At 56.2% G+C, this 27,867-nt stretch overlaps 1 protein-coding gene and 2 long non-coding RNA genes across 5 annotated transcripts; 1 reads left to right on the forward strand and 2 right to left on the reverse strand.

The window, feature by feature from the left end:
- Positions 1 to 573: 573 nt before the first annotated feature.
- LOC149997576 (uncharacterized) lies at positions 574 to 1,070 on the reverse strand. The gene is made up of 2 exons (XR_016514367.1): positions 966 to 1,070; positions 574 to 861 (listed from the first exon to the last, which is right to left on the reverse strand). It is a non-coding gene; the product is annotated as an uncharacterized LOC149997576 (long non-coding RNA).
- Positions 1,071 to 1,334: 264 nt separating this feature from the next.
- LOC149997577 (uncharacterized) lies at positions 1,335 to 9,709 on the reverse strand. 3 transcript variants are annotated; one of them, XR_016514282.1, is made up of 9 exons: positions 9,557 to 9,709; positions 8,730 to 8,856; positions 5,953 to 6,030; positions 5,421 to 5,484; positions 5,037 to 5,138; positions 4,787 to 4,889; positions 3,389 to 3,481; positions 2,495 to 3,184; positions 1,335 to 1,383 (listed from the first exon to the last, which is right to left on the reverse strand). It is a non-coding gene; the product is annotated as an uncharacterized LOC149997577 (long non-coding RNA). The 3 variants fall into 3 exon arrangements; XR_016514280.1 differs by having other exon boundaries at positions 2,495 to 3,255; positions 9,557 to 9,708; XR_016514281.1 differs by lacking the exons at positions 8,730 to 8,856; positions 9,557 to 9,709 and adding an exon at positions 6,960 to 7,018 and having other exon boundaries at positions 2,495 to 3,255.
- A 15,541-nt stretch (positions 9,710 to 25,250) lies between these two features.
- On the forward strand, positions 25,251 to 27,793 carry LOC149997578 (membrane-associated phosphatidylinositol transfer protein 3-like). Its single transcript, XM_090292065.1, has 2 exons — positions 25,251 to 25,419; positions 26,797 to 27,793. Exons 1-2 carry the CDS (start codon positions 25,270 to 25,272, stop codon positions 27,097 to 27,099), a joined length of 453 nt encoding a protein of 150 aa, XP_090148191.1. The 5' UTR covers positions 25,251 to 25,269; the 3' UTR covers positions 27,100 to 27,793.
- Positions 27,794 to 27,867: the final 74 nt, after the last annotated feature.

Consider the following 27,867-nt stretch of genomic DNA (forward strand, 5'->3'; position numbering starts at 1 on the left):
ACTAGTAACCATACTATATCTGTGTCTCTGAAATGTGTTCTCCACAATATAACAACTCTTTATCCAGTAACCTTGCATGATTTTGCTATTGAAAATCCAAACATACTTCCTTAAACACTAACTTGTTTTTAACATTGCTTATTTTTAAGGTAGTTTGACCATGCTATATAGAGGTGGTTACTATTTTGAAGGGGCTTTCTTCCTTTTACATACGAATATTGAATATCTTTCATTCATACGTAAAATCGGGGAAGCAGGTTGTAAGGAAAGGCCACCTCAAAACCAGCAGGACATTTGTTGTACTCATCCTAGAGGAAAAGCTGCCAGTGATGCTCTTGTTTTCCTGCTGCCTGTTTCAGCTGAAGCGTCAAGTTAGAGATTCTACTGAAAATGATACAGCGTGTACTTGAGAAGAAAAACAAATAGCTGTTTAGCCAAGAAACGGAGCATGAATGACAATTATGTCTGAAGGGCGCAGGAAGAGATGTTCCTTGAGACCCTCAAGGCATGTCTAAGTGACCCAAGTGAGAAGTTCACATTTTTTTTAAAAAACACAGTAGCTAGTTTGCTTAGTTAAGGAGTAATACTATATATTCAACGTATGTGCGTGGGTTCGAGATAAAGGCCAGCGTATAATTTCCAAAGGTTGAATTCAAGAGTGATTCATATGCTGAATATCACACGCAAGTTTTCCACCCTGGGGAAGGTCGGCGGAGGTCTTGGGGGTCCATGGCCTGTTGTAGGAGTAAACTGGCTCGTCCACCCACACTGAGCACAGCTCCTTCCTCCACTCCTTTGAGCTTCTCTTGTATTCTCATCAAGAGATCCTCAGGAACTTTGTTGAAACTCTGGCCAATTTCACTAATGACAAGAACACAAAGGCATTAATGAGGCAGATCATTTCAAAGGGCCTCGGGAATAGGAAAATCTGAACAACTGACGGCTCTTCCTAAAATTCTGCTCACCGGAGACTGTTTGCGTTCCTGGTCGTCCGCATTCAGAGTGAAGTGGAGCTCAGTTTCATCCCCAGCCCCTGCTGTGAATACAAAGCTTTCGAAGGGTTCATGGTCCAGTCACACAGAGGAGCATACGGGAGGACCTAGAAAGGAGAACATACGTGTTAGAAGAACAAAATGCACCTTGATGGCGTATTTAGTAACAGCAGGAACAGTGTTATAAAACTAGCAGAGGCCAGTCACGTGGTAGTTGACTGGGGGAGGGACAGACTTACTGCGCGCACAGGCTTCTTGTTTCTTTGTGGAGGGACCTACAGTCGTACGAGGCTCCGGGCTTCTCACCCCATTCTGAATGAATTCCTTCCCGGGCCACTGTTCGGGGCAGTGACATCCCTCGACTCGTGTTTCCTCATGTGGTGAAACTGATCTATTAAAAGGAGATAAGCACCAGTCACTTTCTTTCTCCTCTCTCCCTGTGCTGGGTGAGGGCGTTTACATTGCAGGCCCAATTCTCACGCACGACGCTAGGCTAGGCTAGGCTAGGCTACGAGTGTGACAGCACTGGCAACCCTGCTGACCTCACTCCTGAGTCTTGTTCTCCAAGAGTTTTCATAGCAGCAACCTGACATTTTGCTCTCTATCCTATTCCCATTCCCAAGGCTCTTCTGTGGGGTTTTTTTTTCCCCCTCTCTTTTTTTCCCCCTCAATTAGTTCCAACTTTGAGTGAAGAGAAAAAGGTCTAACTTATTGAAAGCTCCTCAAAACACAAGATCTAGTGCTGTGGTTGGCATCTTAAGTTATACATGGAGAAACATTTTAATACCAAAATAACTGGTATGGCCAGAGCAAGTGGCTTGACATCACAAATTTTAGTAAGGGAGGTCGTGAGGGATGGATGACCTTGACAATTCAGAACAGCTAACTGCCTCTGCTGTTTATAAGCACCAACATTTTTTAAAACGTATCTTAGCAAGTGCTTACCACACAGGTCTTAATAAAAACTGAAGACTCAATTCTAGGTATGAGGGACGTTGCAGGATACTCCGGCATTATAAAGTTAAGAACGCTTTTTTTACTGATGGCTTTACTGCGTTTCCCAGCAGGTCTTCGGGCTGAGACTGGACAATGTATTTAGCATTACATGTTTAATGTACTGAATCAGCAGTACCAAAATCTGGTGTCTGTTTATGCGGTTCTGAGCGTCCTCCAGGCCCATTAAAAAGTGTGGCGGGACCGACTGTGAATATAAGTGGTTTGTCCACAAGTTCAGGGCCCCTATGTGATTTCAAGTAGAGCACTGACATGGCTTTAGATTTCAGAGATCCAAACCAGTTTCACCGCCAAAGGAAGGAATCTTTTACTAATCAACTAATGAAAAGGAATGAAGGCCTCAATTATAAAGAGACTCTATGGTCTTCTTGGGTTGGAGTAGAGAAACAACGCAAAGTATTTCCAACCCAAGGATGTGTGTTAGGAATCACATATGCAAACTCTAAAATCAAGAAGGAAGTGATTTAAAAAACATACCGCAGTCTTACCTGTTAGAACAGAAGTGGCTGAGAGAAGACAATACGGGAAGAGAGGCCGATTAAGCTGGAGCAGGGTGTCTCAGTCCCGGCGCTGTGCACCTTTTGGGGCTGGACTGTAGGGCACGGTGAAAGCTGAAGTTCCAAAAGGAAGGCCAGCTCGCTTGGCCGGGATCAGGTATTTGCAAGGTCTTGTCTGACCGAATACGAGGGCTGGAGCCGCGCCGGCTGGCAGCAGCAGGAGCAGGGGACATCCTGACTACTAGGTTAGAGCAGGAGCTACTTGCGAGAAATCTGAGAACGCGCCGCCTGCAGCTTTCTCAGGGGTTTCTCATCAGTTTCGTTTCTTAGAAGTTTCACTTGTTAGTTTTCCCTCCTGACTGCTGATGTCAGTAGCTGATGTGCTGGAACGTTATAAATAAACTTGGTGGACTCAGGCCTGTGTCACTGTCTCTCCATCCGAGGGCAACGGGCCACCGGACCCCCGCTTTGCATTCATCTTGTGTCTTGTGTCTGCGTTTTTCTCTGAATCTCCAGGTCGACACGCTCTCTGGTCTCTTAGGTCCGACATCGCGCTGCGTGGGCCGCGGCATCGGACCCTTCCCAGTTGCGAGGGCGGCCCTGTATACGGGACGTTTAGCGGCCTCCCTGGCCGAAACCGGCTAAGTGTCGAGCGTATCCTCTTCACCCCTCTGCCCCTGTCTGAAAATCAAAAATGTCTTTAGACACTGCCGGCTATCCTCTAGGAGACAGAACTGCCCTTGGCTGAGAACCTGTGAGGCAAAGAAAGAGATCTGCTTAGTGGAGCTGATTAACATCTTGGAGGACCCAGCGGTCTGTTATGAAGAAAGAGCGATCATGAAGGCCAGAGGGGACAAAGGTGCTGAGAGGGGCAGGGAAGCACACCTGGGCCAAGGCGCTCCTAGAGAGGGGTTTGGTGAGCAAGGAGATGTTTGAGCTGCTATTCCGTCAGAGACAGTGACTGGGGCCCAGTGAAACCTAAGAGAGGAAAAGCAATGAATTACAAGAGAGGGGCCAGGACTGGCATCTGCAGGACCGGGACCCCTGCTGCCACTGAGAAGCACCTCCTAAAGCCGAAGATGCACAGCCTTCAACTGGCAAACTACTCGCAACGACTGGGACAATCAAATGATTTCAGGAAATTTGAACATTCACGGAGGGAAGATCGGGTACCTCAGTGTCAAATACACAAATCACGAGACGGTGACCTTTTCAGTGACACGGGTATTGCAGGTGGAGATGCAAGTCATTTCTCGGGCTCACAGCCCTCCCGCAGTTTCCATCTCACTCAGCAGAACCTAAAGCCCTTACACTGCTGCAGGGACCCCTCGGGGCCCTGGCCGCTGTGGCTTCTCTCACTTATACCCTGTGACTATCGAAAGAATGAAGCTCAGGAGCAGTCTGACATTTGACTACTAACTCTTCTGAGTCCTGGAAGAAACGACCCTCTGCCAGCAGGTGTTCACTCAGCACACGGCTCCTAAAGGAAGCCCAGATCTACCCAGGCGTGAAAGACCCTTCTGCCTGAGAGTGAGCAGAGGAAACTATTGGGGAATCTTTTAAACTTCTTTGGATCTTAAATTAATTGGAGAAGTTTGGCCTTTTTACCTTAAACACAAAAAGGCAAGACAATTTGACTTTAGACTTTCATTTCTCCATTATGGAGACATCCAGGTTATCGTTGACTCTGACTGCGGAGTCAATGGCAAACTGTAATCAATAGTGTGTGTAGTAACATAACTGAGACGGAGAAAAGAAGAGGGAATGCGTTTTATTCCGTCTTGCGAACAGCGTGGCCTCATTGCTTAAATGGCCAACACACCACTGGGGTCCTTTACAGCACCCCCTTTCTAGCAAAAATCTATAACGCCACCAGCACTGCAGAGACCTATAATGAAGCCTTCGGTTCCTAAGGGTGGACACAGGACCGTCCTAACAGACCGTTCCTTTCACTCCACACAGGATGCAGCCCCACCCTTGTTGCCTGATCAGAGGCTTAGTGGTTAATGCCAGTGAATTAAAGACAGCGATTCTCAGCTCTGGCTGCACAGCGGGAGAGCATTTAAAACATGTCGATGTTCCTGACACATCCCTAAACATTTGGTTTGCATTTGGTCAGTGTCGATATTTTTTAAAGACAGTACAGGGGACACTGAAGTCCAGCCAGGCCCAGCCCCACCAGCCTGAAGGAACAAAAACCGCAGGGATGTAAGTGAGTCTGCCCATCCTCCACCTCCCACGTTTCCCTGAGGAGGAAGACTCCTCGCCTCTTGCCGCAAGTACCTTTTCCCAGGATGGTCAATGGCTGCCTTAGGGACACAGTTCCTGCTGGGTAGAGCCAGGGTCAGAAACACTGGAAATTTCAGGACTGCCTTCCCTTTCTGCCCTGTTGAACATGAGGCAGAGGGCCTAATGGAGTGTGTGTGACCTGCAGGTTCAAAGCCCCGCTGGGTGACCGACCATCCCAAGGCTAGGACAGCAGAGAGGCCCAGACGCAAGCCAGTCTGGCCCGCACTCCTCAGCCCCGACTAACCACGCTGACTCTGACGCCCATGTGTCTGACGACCTGGTTCAGAACCTGGCGGGGGGAAGAGGAGATAACCTGAATCCTCTCAGTGCTGCAACGGACTCCATTCTGAAGACAATGAATACCAAAAGAAGGGTCTGAGATGCCCACGTGCTGATTTACGTACCAAAGACCGGAGATTGCTTGCTCTGCTCTAACACTGTGAGAGACCCGAGGGAACTGCAGGCATTCCACACCAGTCTTTCTTTACTGCTGTGTGCAAGCCCGCCCTCCCGCTGCTGGGCACCGGCCCACCACATTAAAAGGAAGCGCTGTTCCTCAAAGCAGTGTCTTGTTGACAAGACAGTGCCTCGGGTAGAGGAATAAAGAGTTCCTTGCAATATACTTTACCTCTACAGTGGTTAACAGGGTCTCCCGAGAGCTCCTCTTAACCTCCGTGGTTTTCTCACAGCACCTACAACCACATTATAAATATGGCTTTTGTTACACACCAGTGTTTTCCACATCTGTCTCTCTGTCTGTCTGTCTAGCTAGCTAGCTATGTCATGTGTGGCATACCCAGACCATTCTTGATAATAACTTCCAAATTCATATCTCAAAGAGTGTAGTACTTGGCAGAGTGGGCTTTCAGTAGAATTTTCTGAAATCAGTACAAATATATGTCTACATGAAACAGAATACAGAACCCAGAGACGAACCCACATTATACGGCTACTTCACCCACAGCCGAGGAGGCAAGGGTACACGACGGGGAAGGAGAGCCTCCTCGATGGTGTTGGGAAAACTGGACAGATACACGTGAGAAACGAACACTGGACAACGTTTTTACACCGTACACAATCATAAACTCAAAATGCATTAAAGACTTAAATGTACGACCTAAGAACCATTAAAACTCCTAGAAGAAAACATAGGCACTTACCTCTTTGACGTCAGCCCTAGCAATATTTTCTTCAGATGTGTCTCCCCAAGCAACAGCAACAGTAGCCGTTAGATGGACCTAAAGGGTGTTATACCAGTGAAAGAAGTCAGACAAAGAAAGACGTGCACGCTACGATTTCACTTCTATGTGGGATCTAAAACAGAAAACAAAAAACAAAACCAACAAAAGAAATCAGAAACAGACTCACAGATGCAGAGAACAGGCTAATGGTTGCCCTGGGGTGGGAGTGGGGGATGAATGAAAAGGTGAAAGGGATTAAGAGATACAAACTTTCCGTTATAAAATAAGTAAGTCATAGGGATGTAATATACAACACAGGGAATACAGTCAATAACCTTGTAATAGTTTTGTATGGTGACCTATGGCTACTAGATGATGGTCAATCTAGTACGGTATGTAAATGTCGGATCCTTACGTCGTCCAGCACCTGAAAGTAATCTAAGATGCTATGTCAACTATACATTAATTAAAATATCTGCAAATATAATGATACAATACTACAACATATTTCTTTCAGTCACTCATGATGGTAATTATTAGTTTACTTTGACTAGACTCTGCCCCATTAAAAGCTGAGTATAGAGACCTATGGTGGGAAAGCTACAGGGAACTGCACATTTCTTGTAGCAGACATTCGAGGTGGACCGTAAGCTCCTTTGGGAAGGCATATGAGCCCGACTGTGAGCGCCCGATAGGAGTTTCAGCAGTAAAAAAGAAGAGTTAGCTAGAACAGAGGTATCAAAGGCAAAGGTGGGAGTCTTCCAGAAGAAGTTGGGAAGGACAGTCCATAGGATATACTGGAGGAGGTCCCAGGTTAGCTGAAAGAAGGGGAAATGATTATGATTTTCACCCAGGGTCTGGCCCTTAGTACTGGCAAAGCACTGAGATGTAATTCTAGCAATGAATTCTATAACCTATAGAAATCGACTATCCAAATAATCGTGGCGTCAAAAATCATCGTCTTTACCTTACGTTCCATCACTTACCTTCCGAAGATGCCTTCAACACCAGTAATGCCCATCCCATCCACGATGTCTCTGGCGAGTCTAAAAAGACTGTTTCGGGAGCAAGAAGGAGTTTATCTGGTTCAAAAGCAACTTCTGAGTGAAAATTACAGTGAGGTTCGGAGGCTCCACAGCTAACTGACTTTCTTCCCAACTGGCACATAAACTTTGCAGAGGCACCAAATGACTCGTCGCCCGGATCCCCTCAGTACTACAGCGCACACTAGTTTATTCTCTTTCTGCTCTGCCTGACTTCCTCATCCCTACCACTGTTTAGGAGGTCCACCTCCAATAAAACACACATGGACTACTTCTGGACAGAATTAGAGAAATCTTGATTAAAAGGTGATTTCAAAAATGAAGTAGTTGCAGGTAGAATTTAAAATGCAGAGGAGCGATATATAAAGTCATTTTATATTCATAATATCCTTCATCTCTTTCCAAGGTAATTCCATTTTACTCTCTTTCAGTAAACCATTTATGCGGATTATACTGTATAGTTTCTAATTTCCGAAAACTACACCTGCTTAGAAATCTTAAATTCCACATTCTAATCTAACCTCTTCTCCCGCACACTTATTAAACAGTCTTCAGGCTCATCGAGAGTTTGAGTCTATTGGCCTCGCCTCCTTCTCTGCTCAGCTCAGAGCACAGACGGCACGGCACGGCTGACTGCTCTCACTGTACCTGAGAAAGCCATGCCCCACCGCACCTCTCATTTCAAACTCAAACTTAGACTACTTATGTCTTTTGTATTTAAAATACAGAGGTTTCAGTGACAACCAAAAACGGAGGACTAGCACTGAACTACAGCCCCATTCAGCAGATGCCACAGCCCCGACCGGCCGCTGCTCCGTGGCTCAGGCCCTGGCTTAGAAACGAAGACCCCGGGGCTCAGGACCCGACGCAGCTCAGGGTCAGAGCAGGCGATGGTCAGCACGGCTCACGGCGCGTCTGCAGGTGACCTGCCCCTGCTCGGTGGCCGCATTCCGTCTGAGGGCTGGGCTGAGCACCGTAAGGTAATTACATGCTTAAAAAAAAAAAATTACATTAGATGATGACATAATATACTCCTGCCACATTACTATTTAAAAGGAAATAAAGGGCTTGATGATACTTTTTGTTTGCTTAGAGGAACACAACGAGAAGTCTCATTCTTATCTCAAAGTAGTAAGGATTTAAAGGGGAAGCTCTGATTCTGAACAGAAAAAGCAATATCATTATTAAAGCATGGGGAGAAAGATACTGATAAGTGAGGGCATATAACCAAAAACTACAGCAGCTTATAGCCATCGTACAGACCCAGCAAGAAGAGGGATGGATTACGGGCAAGGCATTCTATGGAGGAAATGGAAGCCTTTTCACTTTTCACTCCAAGGGCACAGTGAGTAACTAACACCATTCTAAAACACTTTTGACCCTGAAAACTCTCAGCTATTCAGTTAAAGGACTTGCTTCTCTACAGTTCTCTGCAACAGACGATTACCCAGAGAAATCAAATAATGAAGTCAGTGCAGTCATTTATTATCAGTCGCACCAAAGGATATCAAGTGGAAAAGTGGACGGGGTTGAAGCTATTAGATAAAAATTAAGTTTTCCATCATGTGTGAATTGTGATCATCAGGACCTTCATATCTGTAATTACAGTACTGCTGGTGATCTTAGAGAGATTAACATATGGGTTCCAAAATTAATATATCCCCACAGAAAGTAACATAGCCAGAAGTGAACACTCATTCTTTAGATACATACCACTCTGAGTCTTCCACTGAGTGGCATCAAAGTTTGCTAACATCATAGAAGCATCACAAAGGGCCTTAATACTTCTGAACAGCTGAGGCCTCCTACTCCGGATGGTACGTATTATTTTGTTTGCAGTCTAGATGCAAACCAAATAATAAAAATCAAAAGAGAAAGCAATGCATGAAAACAAACTAAACTTCAAATTTTCAGTTATAATAAAAAAAGAAATTAAAAAAGTGTATGTACACATGTAGACAACAAAGCACTATAATCCCTCGGATCCAAACAAAACAGTCCCCTTAGGAATGAAGTATATAAAGATGTAATAATTTGGAAATGGCTGTATTTTAAATCTATTTTTTATTTGTTCAGTGCTTTGAGGAAAAACAATGTGAAATATCATTGGTATCTCCTTTGCATTTATTGAGACTGAATACAATGTATTCCAGTGGGGAGAAATTTTTTTTTCATTTACAAAAGAAATTCACTGTAAAAATTCCAGAAAAGCACAAAGCAGAAGAAGGCCCGGGGGGCGGGAAGCCACCTGTGATCACATCTTTTTAACTGTTTTTCGAATCCCCCAATCTAGCATTTTGGGTACTTGCCAACGGCAACGGCAAAGAAATAGGAAAAGACTGACCAGAATTCTCTCCTTAGAAAACGGCATCATTAAAGCTATCTGAGAAAAACTATGTGTACATGAACCTATGTGAACTAGGAGCACTGAGCCAAGAGCTAGGAGTATAAAGAAGTATACGTGACCCATGACACGGACAGATTTGTGTCAAAGCTTTGAAAGCACAGGGCAGAATATTGGGTTGAAATAGACAACTTGCCTTCATCAGGCCATTGACTTCAGAAACACCAGAACTTTCAAGCCAGAGGGAACAAGGATGAAATGTCCCCATAGCATGCCCGTCTTCACTTAACAGGCATTGATGTCAGTTTCAAGTGCTTTACATGAGAACCAACACGACCTTCTTGCAGTGCACAAAGAGCACACCCATCCAGCTCCAGCTCTCCTGGAACATTGGCTGCGTATTTTGCATTGAATAATTACAGAAAAACAGAAAAGCCATCAGATGGTATAGCAGTAAAAAATCATACTTGATATATACAACATAAATTTAAAAGGCAGAAAAAGGCGAAATTCTAAAGATTATAAAAAAAAGGAACTTACTTTTTTTGTATGTTATTTGTTGTGTTTATTGTTTTACTTTTTGTCTTGAAATGAGTTTGCGCAGCCCTGACGAACCGGTGCGGCGAGTCGGCTGGGCATCGTCCCGCAAAGTGAAAGGTCATCCATTCGATTCGCGGTCAGGTTCAGTCCCCAGGCGGGCTGCATTCCAGATGTCCCCCATGACCCCCAGCCTGGCCCACCTGCACCCAGCCCTCGCTCCCCCTCCCCTGGCCTTCCCCACACTAATTCCTGTGATGAACTGCGCCCATCGCTGCTTCCTCCATCATCACTTACAGCCAGTGCCACCACCTTCGGGAAAATGCAGTCATTTATGTCATATTTACAGATTCTAGAGGCATCTAATCACTCAGGTCAAAGGATGTCTCACTCATTATCGGGGCTATACAAAAGACTCCTAGGGCAATGAAGCAGGTTCCACTCGGTGGCATAAAAAGTTTGCTAAGATCATAGAAGCATCACAAAGTACCTCAATCCTTCTGACCGGCTGAGGTCTTCTGCTCCCGTCGGTGTGTATTACTTTGCTTGCAGTTTCTCCATCTCCGGCTGGGGCACGGGCAGGCGCATGCGAACGTGGCTTCTGTCCAAGACTCCGCCGCTGATCCGACAGGCGGGGCCACCGACCCTGCACCGGCCACCGCTGGCTCTCCGACGGCTCTCCGACGGCCTCTCCTACCTCTGCTGCCGCTGGGACCGTGGCCGGGGGCGGCTGGAGCGGGGGCGGCGGCGGTGGTACCGGGGACGGCGGCAGCGGGATCGGGTGCGGCAGGAGCGGTGCGTGGCAGCGGCTGGAGTGGTAGTGGTGGCGGCGGTCCCAGTGGCAGAGGAGGTAGGAGAGGACGTCGGAGAGCCGGGGGCGGCAGGTGCAGGGTCGGTGGCCCCGCCTGTCGGATCAGCGGCGGAGTCTTTGACAGAAGTGGGGACGGCGGCGGAGGTGCTATTGGCGGGAGGGCCTCGAGCGGCGGCGGCGGGAGGGACGGTGGCCAATAGCACTTCCACCGACGCCCCAGCTCCCACCGCCGCCGCCGCCGGCCCCCCGCCCCCGTCCCCCCGCCCCCGTCCCGCCGCCGCCGCCGCCGCCGGACCCCCGCCCCCGTCCCGCCGCCGCCGCCGCCGCCGGACCCCCGCCCCCGTCCCGCCGCCGCCGCCGCCGCCGGCCCCCCGCCCCCGTCCCGCCGCCGCCGCCGCCGGACCCCCGCCCCCGTCCCGCCGCCGCCGCCGCCGGACCCCCGCCCCCGTCCCGCCGCCGCCGCCGCCGCCGGACCCCCGCCCCCGTCCCGCCGCCGCCGCCGCCGCCGGACCCCCGCCCCCGTCCCGCCGCCGCCGCCGGACCCCCGCCCCCGTCCCGCCGCCGACGCCGGGTCCCACCGCCGCGCTCCGAGTCCGACCGCCGCCGCCTCCGAGTCCACCGCGGCTCCCCGGGTCCCGCCGCCGCCGCCGCCGCCGCCGCCGCCGTTGGGTCCCACCTCCGCCCCCCAGGTCCCAACGCCGCCGCCACCGGGTCCCAACGACGCCACTCCGGGTCCCACCGCCGCCGCACCGGGTCCCACTGACGGTGGCGACGAGTCCAAAAGCCGCCCTGCGGGTCCGACCGCCGACGCCTGCGGGTCCGGCCGGGTCCCACGGCCGCCACCCCCGGGTCCCGCCGGGTCCCACCGCCGCTGGGTCCCACTTACGCCCGCGCCGGGTCCAAACGCCGCCGCCCGGGTCCCACCGCCGGCACCGAGATCACACCGCCGCCCCCGCGGGCCCCGCCGGGTCTCACCGCCGCCGCCGCCGGGTCCCACCGCCGCCCCCGCGGGCCCCGCCGGGTCTCATCGCCGCCGCCGCCGCCTCCGGGTCCGCCGGGTCTCACCGCCGCCGCCTCCGGGTCCGCCGGGTCTCATCGCCGCCGCCGCCGCCTCCGGGTCCGCCGGGTCTCACCGCCGCCGCCTCCGGGTCCGCCGGGTCTCACCGGCGACGACGCCGCCTCCGGGTCCCGCCGGGTCTCATCGCCGCCGCCGCCGCCGGGTCCCACCGCCACCCCCCAGGTCCCACCGCCACCGCCGCCGGGTCCAAAGGCCGCCCCCGGGTCCCACCGCCGCACACGGGATCCCACCGCCGCCCCCGCCGGGCCCCGCCGGGTCTCACCGTAGAGGCCGCCGGGTACCGTCGGGTCACATCGCCGCCGCCGACGCACCGGGTCCCACCGACACGGCCGCCGGGTCCAAACGCCGCCATCTGGGTCCGACGCACGACGCCGCCGGGTCACGCCGGGTCTCATCGCCGCCGCCGCCGGGTCCCGCCGGGTCTCATCGCGCCGCCGCCGGGTCCCACCTCCGCCCCCGCCGGGTCCAATCGCCGCCGCCTCCGCCGGGTCCAAACGTCGCCCCGGGTCCCACCGCCGCCACCGAGATCCCACAGCCGCCACCGCCGGGCCCCGCCAGGTCTCATCACCACCGCCGTCGCCGCCGCCGCCGAGTCCCACCGCCGCCCCCGGGATCCCACCGACGCCTCCGCCGGGCCCCAACGGGTCCCAGCGCCGCCGCCGCCAGGTCACGCCCGGTCTCACCGCCGCCGCCGCCGCCTCCGGGTCCCGTCGGGTCTCATAGTCGCCGCCTCCGGGTCGCACAGCCTCCCCACGGGTCCCACCGCCGCCCGCCGGGTCCAACATCCGCGCGCGGGTCCCATCGCCGCCCCCCCGGGTCACATCGCCGCACACGAGATCCAACGCCGCCCCCGCCGGGCACCGACGGGTCTCACCGTCGCCGCCGCCGGGTCCGGGTCCCGCCGGGTCTCATCGAGGCCGACGCCGTGTCACACCGCCGCCCACGCCGGGCCCCGCCGTGTCTCACCGCCGCCGCCGTCGCCGTGTCCCGCCGGGTCACATGGCCGCCGCCGCCACCGCCACCGCCGGGCCCCGCCGTGTCTCACCGCCGCCGCCGCCGCCGCCGGGTCCCGCTGGGTCTCATTGACGCCGCCGGGTCCCACCGCCGCCTACGGGGTCCACAGCCGCCCCCCGGGACCCACCGCAACCGCCGCCGGGTCCTAACGCCGCCCCCGGGATCACAACGCCGCCGCCACCGGGTCTCGCCGGGTCTCATCGCCGCCGCCGCCGCCGCCTCTGGGTCCCGCCGGGTGTCATCGCCGCCGCCGCCGAGGCCCACTGCCGCCGCCGGGTCCCACCGCCACCCCCCGGGTCCCACCGCCGCCACCCAGATCCCACCGGCAACGCCGCCGGGTCCCACCGCCGCCCTCCAGGTCACACCGCCGCCGCCACAGGGGTCCCACCGCCGCCCAGGCCGGGCCCGCCCGGTCTCACCGCCGCCGCCTCAGGGTCCCGTCGGGTCTCATCGCCGCCGCCGCCGCCGCCTCGGGGTCACGCAGGGTCTCATCGCCGCCGCCGCCGGGTCCCACCGCCGCCCCACGGGTCCCACCGCCGCCCCCCGGGTCTCGCCGCCGCCCACCGGGTCCACAGCCGCCCCACGGGACCCACCGCCACCGCCGCCGGGTCCAAACGGCGCAACCCGGGTCCCACCGACGCCACCCGGGTCCCACCGCCGCCCCCGGGATCCCACCGACGCCTCCGCCGAGCCCCAACGTGTCTCACCGCCGCCGCCGTCGGGTCCCGCCGGGTCTCACCGCCGCCGCCGCCTCCTCCGGGTCACGTCGGGTCTCATCGCCACCGCCGCCGGGTCCCACCGACGACGCCGCCCCCGCCGGGGCACGCCGGGTCTCATTGCAGCCGCCGACGCCAGGTACCGCCAGGTCTCATCGCCGCCGCCGCCGCCGCCGTCTCCCGTTCCCGCCAGGTGTCATCGCCGCCGCCGCCGGGTCCCACCGCCGCCCCACAGGTCCCACCGCCACCGCCGCCGGGTCCAACAGCCGCCCCCGGGTCCCACCGCAGCCACCGGGATACCACCGCCGCCCCCGCGGGCCCAGACGTGTCTCAACGCCGCCGCCGCCGCCGGGTTCCGCCGGGTCTCATCGCCACAGCCGCCGGGTCCCACCGCCGCCCCCGGGATCCCACCGACGCCTCCGCCAGGCCCCAACGTGTCTCACCGCCGCCGCCGTCGGGTCCCGCCGGGTCTCACCGCCGCCGCCGCCTCCTTCGGGTCACGTCGGCTCTCATCGCCACCGCCGCCGGGTCCCACCGCCGCCACGCGGGTCCCACCGACGACGCCGCCCCCGCCGGGGTCCGCCGGGTCTCATTGCAGCCGCCGACGCTGGGTACCGCCGGGTCTCATCGCCGCCGCCGCCGTCTCCCGTTCCCGCCAGGTGTCATCGCCGCCGCCGCCGGGTCCCACCGCCGCCCCACAGGTCCCACCGCCACCGCCGCCGGGTCCAAACGCCGCATCCCGGGTCCCATCGCCGCCGCTTCCGGGTTTCATCGCCGCCCCCCGGATCCCACCGCTGCCGCCTCCGGGACACACCGCCGTCGCACCGGGTTCCACCGCCGCCGCCGCCGGGTCCAACCGCCGCCCCCGACGGGACCAGCTGTGTCTCAACGCCGCCGCCGCCGGGTCTAGGCGGGTCTCGTCGCCGCCGCCGCCGCCGCCGCCGCCGCCGCCGCCTAAGGGTCCCGCCGGGTCTCATCGCCGCCGCCGAAGGGTCCCACCGCCGCCACCGGGATACTACCGCCGCCCCCGCGGGCCCAGCCGTGTCTCAAGGCCGCCGCCGCCGCCTCCGGGTCACGCCGGGTCTCATCGCCGCCGCCGCCAGGTCCCACCGCCGCCCACCGGGTCCACAGCCGCCCCCCGGGACCCACCGCCACAGCCGCCGGGTCCAAACGCCGCATCCCGCGTCCCACCGCCGCCGCCTCCGGGTCTCAACGCTGCCCCCCGGATCCCACCGACGTCGCAACGGGTCCCACCGCCGCCGCCCCGGGTCCCACCGCCGCCCCGCGGGTCCCATCGCCGCCGCCGCCGCCGCCGGGTTCCGCCGGGTCTCATCGCCGCCACCGCCGCCTCCGGGTCCCGTCGGGTCTCATCGCCGCCGCCGCCGGGTCCCACCGCCGCCCCCCCAGGTCCCATCGCCACCGCCGCCGGGTCCATCCGCCGCCCGCGGGTCCCACCGCCGCCCCCGCCGGGCCCCGCCGGGTTTCACCGTCGCCGCCGCCTCCGGGTCCCGCCGGGACCCACCGCCACCGCCGCCGGGTCCAACCGCCGCAGCCCGGGTCGCACCGCCGCCGCACCGGGTCCCACCGCCGGCGCCGCCGCCTCCCGTTCCCGCCGGGTCTCATTGCCGCCGCCGCCGCAGCCTCTGGGTCCCGCCGGGTCTCATCGCCGCCGCCGCCGGGTCCCACCGCCACCGCCTCCGGGTCCCACGGCCGCCGCCGCCGGGTCCCACCGCCCCCCGCCCCCCCACGGGTCCCACCGTCGCCCCACGGGTCCAACCGCCGCCCCACGGATCCCACCGCCGCCCCCCGGATCTCACCGCCGCCCCCGCCGGGTCCCACCGACACCGCCTCCGGGTCCCACGGCCGCCTCTCCCGCTCCCGCCGACCCTCCGACGGCCTCTCCTACCTCCGCCGCCACTGGAACCACCGCCGTCGCCGCCGCTCCCGCTCCGGCCGCTGTCACACACCGCCTCGCCACCGCCGCCGCCGCCGCAGCTGTAAGTACTCTGCCTCTGCCGCCGGCGACACCAGCCCACCAAACCCGAAGGTCCCATCCCCGCGGCCCACCTTCCTTGCTCACACAAGTGACCTGCCCTTTGCCCCCACCCCTGGCTCCCATTGGCCGAGGGCTTTGCTAGCTGAAGCTCTGGGCTGCCATTGGCCGACAGGGCCGCCCATCCCGGCCCCGCGCTGCCCCGCTGGCTTTCTCCATCCCTGCTCCCGCCCACCCGGCTGCCCGGCCCCGGGAGTGCGTGAGGCTCCGGTACCATTGCTGCGGGCGCCCGGCTGCAGGCGCCCGGCGTCGGGGGGCACTGGTGGCGGGCCAAGTGCAGGGAGGCAGCGGGCCCAGGAGGCCGCGTCCGTGGGTGGGGCGGAGGTCCCCGAGGGCGCACGCGGTGCATCCGGGTACCGTGGTGGCAGAAAAGGCCTGGCTCGCAACCCCGGGGACTGCATTCCAGAGGCAACGGTAGATGTTTCTCTCCCTTTCTCCTTCCCTTCGTCTCTCTATAAAAATAAATGAAAGTCTTTACAAACCAAGTGTGTGCATTTTAAAAGCTTTCCTAGGCAACCCAAGACAAAGTAGACTACCTGAGGCATTTAGTTCACTTTATTCCCTACTTACACTAAAATAAACAGACCAAAGGCAGGCCTGAATAAAAGAATTCATCCTATCAATTATGTTGCTTAACAGAGTTATATTAATTATGACTCTTTCATATTGAATTCCAACACCTATCCCTTTTCATCTCCCATACCAACAAATCAGAAAAGCAAAACACAACAAAGAGATAACACCCGTAGAGTCTACAATGAGCTTAGGACTTTTAATACTTTAAAGACTTTTAATAAAGAACGCAGCAGTTCTCCAGCCTGTCAGGAACAATCTCCAAGAAGAGTATAAAATGGAAATCATTTCTACTAAACAGTAATTGTTTTTAAACAACTCTATTTTGTTAGAACTTTATAAATGGTCGAAGGTTCACAGCAATCAAGCAAACAATGAATTTTTTAAAAGGCTACTGGAAAACGGTAGGAAAGCTCTGTGGCGGTTTTCCTTGCCCTTGTGCCACTCCTTCCCCAGCTTGGCTGTGGGCATGAAAACTGCATCCCCCAGTTCCCAGGGCAGGATCCTGGTCCTTAGGTCTGGAGAAAGCAGAGCAAGACCTCTTTGCTAATGATCGTGTAGGTCTGTTCTAAAGCTGCCTGCCCAGCTTGGCTGTAGGCATGAAAACTGCATCCCCCAGTTCCCAGGGCGGGATCCTGGTCCTTAGGTCTGGAGAAAGCAGAGCAAGACCTCTTTGCTAATGATCGTGTAGGTAGGTCTGTTCTAAAGCTGTCTGAGAGCTCCCTGAAGGCTGGAAAAGCTACGGGCATTGCTTGAAACCATTAAGCTGTCCAACAACCCGTAGCTGCCGGGACCAAAAGATTCTGGTGGAGGCATAATACAACAGGTGGCAAAATGCCTATGGGCGGAAATTGGGGAGAGAGCTTTTATTGGGAAATTAGAGCACTCAAAATCACCCATATATTTGGGGAATTCAGAAAGCCACATGCATGCGTCGGGGAAGAGGCTTGCTCAAAAATTACCTTGGAAGAAATAAGCTTTCACTTTGGGCTGGTCCCTGGGCTCAGTGCAAACCCGGCTGAGTGCTGAGGGACAGCCCTAACAGCCAATCTTCAAAGACTGAAAAAAAGTTTACTCTCTCGTTTTCTGGCTCCTGGTATTCAAGGAGATCTCTGTCCAAACACTACCCGAACATACGCTGAGGAGCAGTCTTCAGTGACCACGCATAGCAACAAATACATCCTCTGTAAAAAGAGTTCAGTAAACCCCTGAAAAATGGACTACTATAACCTTCGACCATCACAAAAAAATAAGTCAAACCCTGGACAAGGGGAAGATCTGACTTCCAAAGTTACAGCATAAGAGTAAGACACGCCATTTTCAAGAAGAAAATCACAAGGCATTAGCAAATTTAAAAAGTATGGCCCATTCAGGAATAAATATACTGACTGAAACAATTCCTGAGAAAGTTCAGGAAACAGACTAGTCAAAGACTTTAAACAACTCTTCGAAATACACTGGAAGAGCTTAGAGACCACAAAAAATTAAGACACAGCATACCTAAACTAATGGGATGAAGAAAAAGCACTTGTGAGAAATAATGTGCGCCAGTAAACACCTACACTAAGAAACAAAAAAAAACAAAACAAAAAAACTTGAACTCTGGCTGCGGTGGCTCAGTTGGCTGGAGCATCATCCCATAACTGAAAGGTCATGAGTTTGATTCCTGGTCAAGGCACACACCTAGGTTGTGGGTCCATTTCTTGGTCAATGCACGTACAAAATGTCAACCAATGGATGCTTCTCCCTCTCTCTCCCTTCCTGTCTTTCTCTAAAAAGCAATAAAACAATCATCAAGGGAGGATATAAAAAAAAAAGAAAGAAAGAATAAAAGACTTGAAAAACACTATTAAACACTGAAGAAGAAGTAACCTTGACATCTTTCAAATTCTTCCAAAACAGAAAAGAAGGGAACTCTTCCTAACTCATTCGATGAGATTACCAGTTCTTTTTCCTACCAAGGCCAGATAAAGACATGCCCCCCCAACTTATAACGGCCAGGATACATTTTAATGAGCATAGATGAAAAACTTCTCAACAAGATACTAACAAACTGAATCTGAAGCATGTACAAAGGTTTATATACCGTGAGCAAGCAGGACTTATCCTAGGAATGCAAGAAGGTCAGTATGAGAAAATCAATCCATACAATAGACACTAATGGAATGAAATTAATTACTGACCACCTCAATAGACACAGAAAAGGCATTTAACAAAATCTAATGCTCTTTCATGATTGAAAAAATAAAAGTGAGAAAACCATAAGTAGATTAAAAAACACAAACAAAACACTGAGGAAACCATGAACAGACAGGAACTTCCTCAACATAATAAAGGTGACCTATGAAAACCCCACAGAAAACAACAAAATCAATATTGAAGGGCTGAAAGCTTTCCCACCAGGATCAGGAACAAAACAAGGGTTCCTATTTTCACCACTGCTATTCATTACTACACTGAACTTCTAGCCAGAGCAAGTAGACAGGGAAGAGAAACAAAAGGCATCCAAATCGGAAAGGAAGAAGTAAAATTATATCACTGATGGTATGATTCCATATATCTATACCTATATCTATATCTATATATATATCAATATATACATATATGTATATATACATATACACACATGTGTGTGTGTGTGTGTGTGTGTGTATATATATATATATATATATATATAATCTTTCAAAGAATCTACCAGAGATCTACCTGTGGCAACAACAAATGAAATGAGCAAATTTGCAGGTCATAAGATCAACATACAAAAATCTGTGTGTTTCTATACACCAGCAGTGACAATCCATGAAGAAAATTAAAGAGCAATTCCATTTCAATGGCATCTCAAAGAACTAAATACTGGAAATAAGCTTAACCAAGGAGATGAAAGTCTTGTACATTGAAAACTATAAAGAATGCAGGAAATCAATTTAAAATGTCCAAATAAATAGAACGGTATTCCGTGTTCATGGGTCAGAAGACAAATGATCGAGATAGCAATACTATGAGGACACATTCGATGCGATTTCAATCACAATGTCATCCCCCTTTTTACATAAATAGAAAAGCTGGTCATCCAATTCACATGGAATTGCAAGGAGCCCAAAATAGCCAAAGCAAAGTCGAAAAACAACAAAATTAAAGGGCTCCCACTTTTGATAAATATGTGCCCAGAATATGTGAAAAACCTTTCAATGAAAACAACAACAACAGAACAAAAACCGCCCATTTAAGTGGGAAAGACGCCTGAAGATTCTGCCCCAAAGAAAACCTGTGCATGCTAATAAGCATAGGAAAAGAAAATCCTCATTCATCACTAGGAAGCTACAAATCCATACCCCAAGGAGATACCAGTGGTTACCTATGAGAAGAGTTGGCATAAAAAACAAATGTTGACACTTGTCAGACCTTTCATGGCACGTGAATAAACGAACTGTGGTACAGCCATGCGACGAAATACAGGTCAACAAGAAAAAGTAACACACTACTGATTTAAACAGGAATGAATCTTAAAGGAATCATTCTGAGTTCTTCTAAAATATCAATTCTAAACAAGTAATTGGGGCCCTGCAGCCCTACCAGAAGCAGAGGCGGATTGAAGGGTGGGCGCAGCGGGCGCGCACCCTGGGCCCCGACTTCTGAAGGGCCCCGCAAAACCCCAACTTGACACTTTCCTCTAATGACACCAAGTTTGCTTTCATTACTACGCTGCATAAAATATGGGAAATGCGGATTTTTCTTTTCCTTGGCTCTCTCCTTGTTTTTAAGGGGCCCAACCAATATCTACTTCCCCGTCCGGGGCCTCCACCCGCCTTAATCCGCCTCTGACCAGAAGTCAGGAACTGCAGTGCTGAAGAGGGGAGGAGGCCGTCAGGCTGAAGGCCACTCCGGGGAGCAGGGGTCCTGGCCCGGCTGCCAAACCCAAGGGGCACCTTTGGCATCAGCACCTGGGAGACTGTGCTCTACTTTTTTGTCCCTTCAAGTCATACAACATGACATAATGTAAGAGGAGAAAGTCGGCCATCACAGGGACGCAGATCCTTACCGTTTGTGCTCCTCTTCCTTGATTTCTCCAGCTCCCAGCTTCCTCCTTTCCCAGAAAGCCCACAAGGATTCCTCCTTCTTAACAGCCTGCACCGCGCCTTCATTTCCAACCTCCTGTTCTCTATGCAGCCTCAGAGAGGAGAGCTAGGGAGCTGGGGTGGTGTCCATGGGGACCACCCCGCTGTCAGAGGCTGGCCTGGCGCCCGCACCGACTGCCCCAGGGATTGGTAGGCTTGTGGTCTTCTGAGTTGTTGCCGTGTGCCCAGCAGAGGCAGGGCCCCTGGGGGTGGAGGCTGAGAGGGACACCACGGTAGAGGCCACCGTGCTGGTGGTGGTGGTGCCCAGCCCTTGGCTGGAAGCATGGGAGCTCTGCTTGGGTGCAGGTCCGTGGGTGGGCATGACGGCGGGCGCAGCAGCGCCTCCCAGCGTACGCTTTTTCCCAGCGCTGGTGCCAGGGGTCGTGACCAGGGTGCCCTGGCGAGTTCGCTTCCGCGTGTTCTGTGCGGAGCTTCCCCCAGGGCGCTGGGTGGCCGTGCCAGACGGGCCTGGAGCCGATGACGAGGCGGCCAAGGCAGGCCTGGGGCCGGCGTGCGTTCCCGGGGGGGCCTGGGCGATGCTGCCCAGGGCTGGCTGGCCTACAGTGGAGACTGGGACCTGGGCTGGGCCTGAGGCTGCCCGTTTTATGCCTCGAGAGCTGGGTGGAGCCCCCGAGGGAAGTGCATAGGGAGCGGGGCTGGTGTCCATGGGGGTCACCCCGCTGTCAGAGGCTGGCCTGGGAGGTGGGCTGGTGTCCATGGGGGTCACCCCGCTGTCAGAGGCTGGCCTGGGAGGTGGGCTGGTGTCCATGGGAGTCACCCCGTTGTCAGAGGCTGGCCTGGGAGGTGGGCTGGTGTCCATGGGAGTCACCCCGCTGTCAGAGGCTGGCCTGGCAGCCAAGCCTGCAGATGTGCAGGCCGAGGGGCTGGCGCTCAGCACAGAGGTGACTGGAGCACTGGCGGACACAGGGGCACTGAGGGCAGGCACAGGCTGCGGGCAGGAAGGCACAGGCTCTGGAGCCCCCCAGTCCCAGAGGGCCCACGCCTCACCACGCAGAGCCCTGAGGATGGTCCGCCACCGCGCTTCTCGGTCTCTGTCCAAATCTTCTGGGGTCACCCTGTACCCGGGGTCGGGACCTGGTGGCAGGCTTAGAGGGGGCCCTCGCCTGCGCGGGAGCAGGCAGACCTTCCTTTTGCGGCGCCTGGAGGGTGCTGTGTCCCCTCTGGTGGCACCCCGGCCCTGCTCAGGCTGGCTCAGCCTCCGTGGCAGGGCGGCAGCTGAGGAGGGAGCCCCAGGGCGCTGCTGCCTCAGCGTCTTCCCGGCCCTCTGGGGCAGCCCGGCGTGGCAAGGGGCGGCACGCCTCCCCCTCTCCACCGGAGGGCAGCCTCGGGTGGAGCTATAGGAGCTGGTGATGGGGTTCCTCTTCCTGCAAAGGCAGGGGGAGCCCCTCACGGAGGCCTGGGCCTTACCGCGCCTTCCGTCTTCCCGGCCCTGCACCTGGAGGGTGCCCTGCAGGGGCCCAGGCCTGAGCACCGAGGCACGGAGGCCTCCCTGGGCCCCCGGGAGCCTGCAGGTAGGCGGGGCTCCCTCACAGCCCTCAGCCTCACTCTCTGGCACAGTGGGCTCCCCCCCCTCCTCACCTACCTCCTCCCCGTGCCCCCCACAGGCCCACTGGTAAAGGGACCTGAGGATCCCGAGCAAACGCCACAGGCTCTGGGGGATCCTCACACAGACACTCACGAAGGCTGCAACACCGCATGTGAGCAGGTGCTGGCGGGCTGGCCCTGCAGGAGGTGGAGGAGCAGGGACAACTGGGTGCCGCTGGCGGACCAAGGGAAACTGGCCACCTGGGGGAGCTCTGAGCTGGCCCCCTGGTCCCCAGGGCGGGGGGTGGGGGCAGAGTGCACTCAGGCAGTTGCCCATTGGGCGCGTCTGGGAGCTCTGGCCGGGAGCACAGAAACCGTCCTCAGCAGCCAGAGAGAGCTCGCCAAGAAGTATCCGTTGGGCTGTTGCCTGGATACACTTGGAACTCCCCGGAGGGGGGGGGGGGCTCGGGGAGGGGGGCCACGTGGAGGGCCGGCAGGAGGAAGGCGCGTGCTCCAGCTTGCCCAGATTCTGTGGGAAGGGCGCGCCCAGACGCCTCTTGAGGTCAGTTCGGGGCTTCCCCATCTCGGGCTGGGGGAGGGGCAGGCGCACGCGAACGGCTTCTGCCAATTACGCAGCCACTGATCCTGCACCGGCCGCCCAGGCCCTCCTGTTACAGAAACAGGAGAGTCCAAAAACAAAGCGCAGAGTTTGCAGCTGGGAGATAGGCAGCAGGAAGCAGCTTTCAGGATGCCCTTGCATGCCTGGAGCTAGTGGCTGGATACATTGTTGCAAAGATCCGCTTTACTTCCAAGACTCAGGGAGATGGGAGGGATCTTGGACTGTGGGCTGGTATGGAAGAAGCAGACAGAGCCTAGGGAAGAAGCAGACCGAGCCTACTAGGGTTCTGTGAATGGTCAGGACGGTTTGCAACACCCACTGTGAGAGGACGCGGGGAGAGAGAGGAGGCAGGGAGGAAGAGAGAAGCAGCTGCAGACATATTTTGGGCTGGCTCTGGCTCTAGGAGGCTCACTCTAAGGCTCTCTCTGGCCCTCACGCCCTCACTCTCTGGCTCTTGTGGGCTCCCTCCATCTGGCTTGGAGAAGGGATCTCCAGGCGGCTTTAAGAAGAGGCTCTTGCCAGGCTGCTTTGAGAAGGAGAGGAGATCCGTGCGATTTGCAGGAAGAAGGCAGTTTCCAAGGAGGCTGAGAATCCAGGTGGTCCTGCATTGAGAGCTGGAGGGCACCACAGCACAGAAAGGGCCTCCCCAGTCAGAACTGAGTGATTGGCAGCTGCTGGTAAAGCTGAACTGTGCCTGGGAAGTAGGGAAACGGTGTTTCTGACTTTCCTAAGACTGGCCAGGTCTGGGAGGGGGAGGCAGGACGTTGTGTAAATAAACAATTCTTTTCCTTTTCACCAAACTCTGGTATTCAGAGTTGTAATTCTGGCGGCGGGCAATCGGACCCCTAACTAAACAGCCCGTGGGTTCTGTTTCAGTAGGAACAGACCACGGGTTCTGTTACACTCCGACGGCCTCTCCTACCTCCGCCGCTGGGACCACCGCCGCCACCGCTCCCGCTCCTGCCGCTGCCACCCACCACCTCCGCCACCGCCGCTGCTGGGAGTACTCTGCTGGCCGCGACACCAGTCCACTCAACTTGAAGGTGCCATCCCCGCGCCCCACCATACGAACTGACCTTACGCCCTGCCCTTTTGCCCCCGCCCCTGGCTTCCATTGGCCGGGAGCTTTCTTTGGTAACCTGACCTGACCATAGTCTCCAGGGAGGCAGAGCTCCTGTGTTTTGTCACCAGTATGTCGCCAGCATCAGGGGCCATGATGACACAGGATAGGCACCCAAAATATAATGGATGAAATGAAAGGGAACCAGGCTGGAGGCGGACACATGGAGGCTTGTCTGGCTGTTGGACGTGAGCTACGTTGGTCCCAGCTGAGGCAGGTCCATGAAGCCATGGGAGGGAGAGAGAGAAGGGGCTCTGCTGAGCACCCCCAAGAGCTGGAAGGAGAGCCAGCCCAGGAACCACAGAGCCAGGTGGGGAGGAGGCCAGAGGGGGAAGCTTCCCGGTATCAGGGAGGAGGAGCAGGGTTCAAGAAGGAGAGAGTGTCCTTGTGCAGAGCTGTGGTTTGGTGAGAACTGTCCTCACGATGATGACCTTGGTGAAGAAGGGTCACCTGAGAGGGCCGAGGGGGCAGAAGCAGCGGGGTGGGGAGCAGAGGAGAGGGATCTCGGCTCAGAGGGCTGTGTGGGTAGGAAGGGACTCGCTGGACTGAAGTCACAGGAGCGAGCTGCGGTGGACCAGGAGGCGGGACAGGATGGGACAAAGAAGCCGCTCCTTCCTCTGGCTGAAGGCAAGCTGGGGATGGGCCAGCTAATGCGGAGGGGCCAGTGGGCTGAGGAAGCCCTCTCTTGGCGTTGACATCCAGGGCTGGGTAGGGAAGTAAAAGTTGGGAGGAGTTTCTTTGGAGGGTGGGGAGCAGAGAGAACATGTGGGGCCAGAGCTGCGTGGTTCTGTTTCTCCAGAAGCTCTCAGCAGCCAGCATATAGAAATGGAGAAGGTGCTCGTAGAGGATTCCCGGCGGAGGTGTAGCGGGGGAGGGGGGGTGTGGGAGGAGGGAGAGGGGCTGGAGAATGCAAGGTGGAGGGGAGGGAACACAGGGAGGTGCTCAGGCAGGGGAGGAGGGGGCAAGGCAGGAGAGGCATGCAGAGAACTCAGGGGTGGGTAAGGCTGCAGCGGCTGTAAGAGACAGAGGAGGGAAGGAGTGGGGTCAGCGTGGGAGAGCGAACATTCAGGGTTCAGAGGGGCCGTTCTGGGTTCAGTCTTGGAGGTGACAGTCACTGCAGACCTTGAGGAAGATATCCCAGTGATGGTGGGACTTAGGAGGAAGAAAAGCTGTGACCTGGGACCAGGAGTCTCCAGCGAACTTGAGGGGAGGGGGAGGGGGAGAAAAGAAGATGACATTGATGGGGGGCTCAGAGTGAGGCTCAGCGAGGTGGTGAGCACCTCAGAGGAGGTGAGGCTGTGTCCCGGTGGGGTGGGCAAGGGTCTGGAGGTGACCCTGGAATGAGGAGGAGCCGACAGTTCTCTGAACTGGGATGAGGCTTCTGGGGAGGATGTCTGACCAGCCAGCAGCAGGCTGCTGCCGTGAGGACGGCACAGGGTTGGGGGCCAGACAGAACTGGCTCCAGCCCTGTTCCGTGATGTGTCTGCCTGGCTCTCAGCTCCTTGGTCCACAAGGGAACACTTTGCCCCATGTTGCATAACCTACCGTTTGTGCTGCTCAGCTCAGAGTGTGGGGTGCAGGGTAGGGGCGGAGAGGGGAGGCCACTGCAGGGTGGACCCATGGCTTGGATGCTTTAGTGTGCAGATGGAGGGTCCCCCAGGAGGAGTTTCCAGGGGGATGATCTAGGAATCCTTTGGGGGTGGTTTGCCTGGGCCTCCCTCTCCCTCCATGAGCGGCTCTGTGTTTCAGTGCTTCATCAAAATCAGCGCTGCCTACGGCTCCACGAAGGACATCTCCGTCTACAGCGTGCTGGGCCTGCCCCCCTCCCAGATCTTCATTGTGGGCCGGCCCACCAAGAAGTACCAAACCCAGTGCCAGGTGGTTGGGGCTGGGGGCTGGGGCCCAGGGAAAGGGTAAGGGGGAGTAGAGTAGGTGGTTATTCCTTTATTTGTTCATTCCTTAATCTGCTTCATTCATTCATTCATTCATTCAACAAATACTACTGGGCACCTGCCTGGAAATGGGTTCTGTATTGGGAGCCAGGGAGAGTCCCTGGTGGAATCGCATGTTATGTCATCCAGTCTAGTAGGGAGATGGAAAAATCTGCAGACAGTGACAGCACAGTGTGGCAAGAGCCAAAGTGGGGGAGCGCAAAGGATGGTGGGGCCCCAGACAGGAGCAGCTCTGCTGGACGGGCAAGGCTGGTTTCCAGGAGTGTGAAGAAATTGTCCTAAAAGGGCCTGAGGCTGGAGGAGCGTTTGTGACAGAGGCAGCAGCCAAAGCAAAGGTCAGGAGGTGACAGAGAACGTGTACACTCTGGGAACTGCAAGCGACAGCTTGTCTGTGATGGGGGGCGGGGGCGTGCAGGGGCGGGGCGGGGAAGCAGCGGGAGCGCTGGGCTGACGCTGCATCCTGCTGGAACTCTTGAGTTGCTGTGATTCAGAGAGGCCCCTCTGGCTGCAGGTGGGAGGGGCATGGGAGGGTGCGGCAGGGCAGTGGCCTGGAGGAGAGAAGTGGGAGGTCCAAGAGGCATTTCTAGGCAGAATGGACTGAATTTGCTCACGAACGGATCAGATGTGCAGGGTGGCACCCATTTCTGGTGTGGTGACCTGGTGATATTATTAGCATTGAGAAGCAGATTGAAGGGAAGTTGATGAACTTTGGGGCATGTTGAGAGTGAACTTGGAGAGTGGCCAGCAGGTGAGGGTCAGAGGATGGGGATTCCACAGTGAGGATCCCCAGAGCAGCACTGATCTCACATTTGAAACGAGCTTGTGGATCATGTGGGGGGGTCTTGTTTAAGGGCAGATTCTGATTCTGCAGGTCTGGGGTGGCGCCTGAGAGCCTGCCTGCAATGGCCCAGGTCCACACTGTGAGCAGTGTTGGAGCACACAGTGGGAGGATTGGCAGGAAGGGCAGTTGTGGGGGGCCATAAAATGGCTAAGTTCCATGGGGTGCAAGGTGGATGATGGATGGGAGAGACTTAGGCTTTGGGGTTTCAGTGAAAGCGACAAGGATGGGAGTTCCACCCTCGTCAAGAACCAGAATTCTGGAATGCCCCACAGGTACAGACGTAAGTGCTCAGTTGTGCAGAGCAGGAGGGCGAGCCTAGAATGGTAGCGAGCTCCCAGTTTCCTGGGGGTTCCACGGAGAGGCTGCAGACCCCAGGGTCCGGTGCTGGAGAGGCTGGGGTGTGGCGGGACGGACCAGAGGCCTGTCCCCGCCCGACTGGCCTGACTCCTGTCCCCTCCGCAGTTCCTGAGCGAGGGCGACGCCGCCCACCTGGCCGTCCTGGAGGCCAGCCACCTCTCGCGCCCCAAGAAGAACAGCTCGTGGATGATCCTGCGCAAGGGCAGCTTCGGCTTGCACGCGCAGCCCGACTTCCTGCGGAAGCGCAACCACCTGCGCAGGACCATGTCGGTGCAGCAGCCGGACCCGCCAGCGAACCCCAAGCCCAAGCGAGCTCAGAGCCAGCCCGAGTCCGACAAGGACCACGAGCGCCCCCTGCTGGCTCTCAGCTGGGCGCGCGGGCCCCCCAAGTTCGAGTTGGTGCCCTGAGGGCCGGGTGGTGCGCAGAGCAGGGGGGCCTTACCAGGCTGCTTGCGGGGAGGGGCTGCCTTCTCTCCGACACAGGCCTTTTCCTGCCTTTTTCCTCCCGTGTCTGTCCAGCAGTGTCCGACCACAGAGGGGTGGGACCCTAACCGGCCTTGCGGCGGGGAGCTCCTTAGGCTGCAAGAGGGTGAGATGCCCTGGTCTCAGTGCAGCCGCTGCTGCCTCCCTGGTGCCTGTGACTTCAAGCCCAAGTCAGGGCTAATGTCTGTGTAATCTGGGGCGCAAGCGTGCCCGGAGTGTTTGACAAAGTCGACCACCTTTCTGAGTTCTCCAGGCTTCCGCTGTAATGCTAGGCAGGCCCTAAGGGCAGAGGCCCCCAGACCCAGGATCCACAGCGCTTGGCTTCTTGGCTGTCTGGTGCAGAGGCGAGTGGCATTGGCGCCTGCCCTCCCTGTGTTGTCCCTGTGACGTCCTGAGTCACCATCTTGGGCCTGGCTCTCCTATGACGAAGTGGCCATTTTCTGGGCGGGAGAGGATGCTCCCTGGGCCCATCCTATGTTCAGGTGTGTGTCCACGGCCCAGGGCGGGACGGGTCTGGTGCTGACGGTTTGTCCTCCCGCAGCTGTTCATGTCTCGCCTTCCTGTTCTTAGAATCTTCACTGTCCTCCCGTGGCCCTTGAGGACCTTGGTTCCTCTTTCTGGAGTCGTCTGTGGTTCCCTCCCCTGTGAGGCTGCAGCCGTGGCCTCTGGCCTAGTTGGGCTAGCTGTGAGCCC

This window comes from Furipterus horrens, unplaced genomic scaffold (genome assembly GCF_987537825.1).
Source record: "Furipterus horrens unplaced genomic scaffold, mFurHor1.1.pri manual_scaffold_11, whole genome shotgun sequence".
Classification (NCBI taxonomy): Eukaryota; Metazoa; Chordata; class Mammalia; order Chiroptera; family Furipteridae; genus Furipterus; species Furipterus horrens.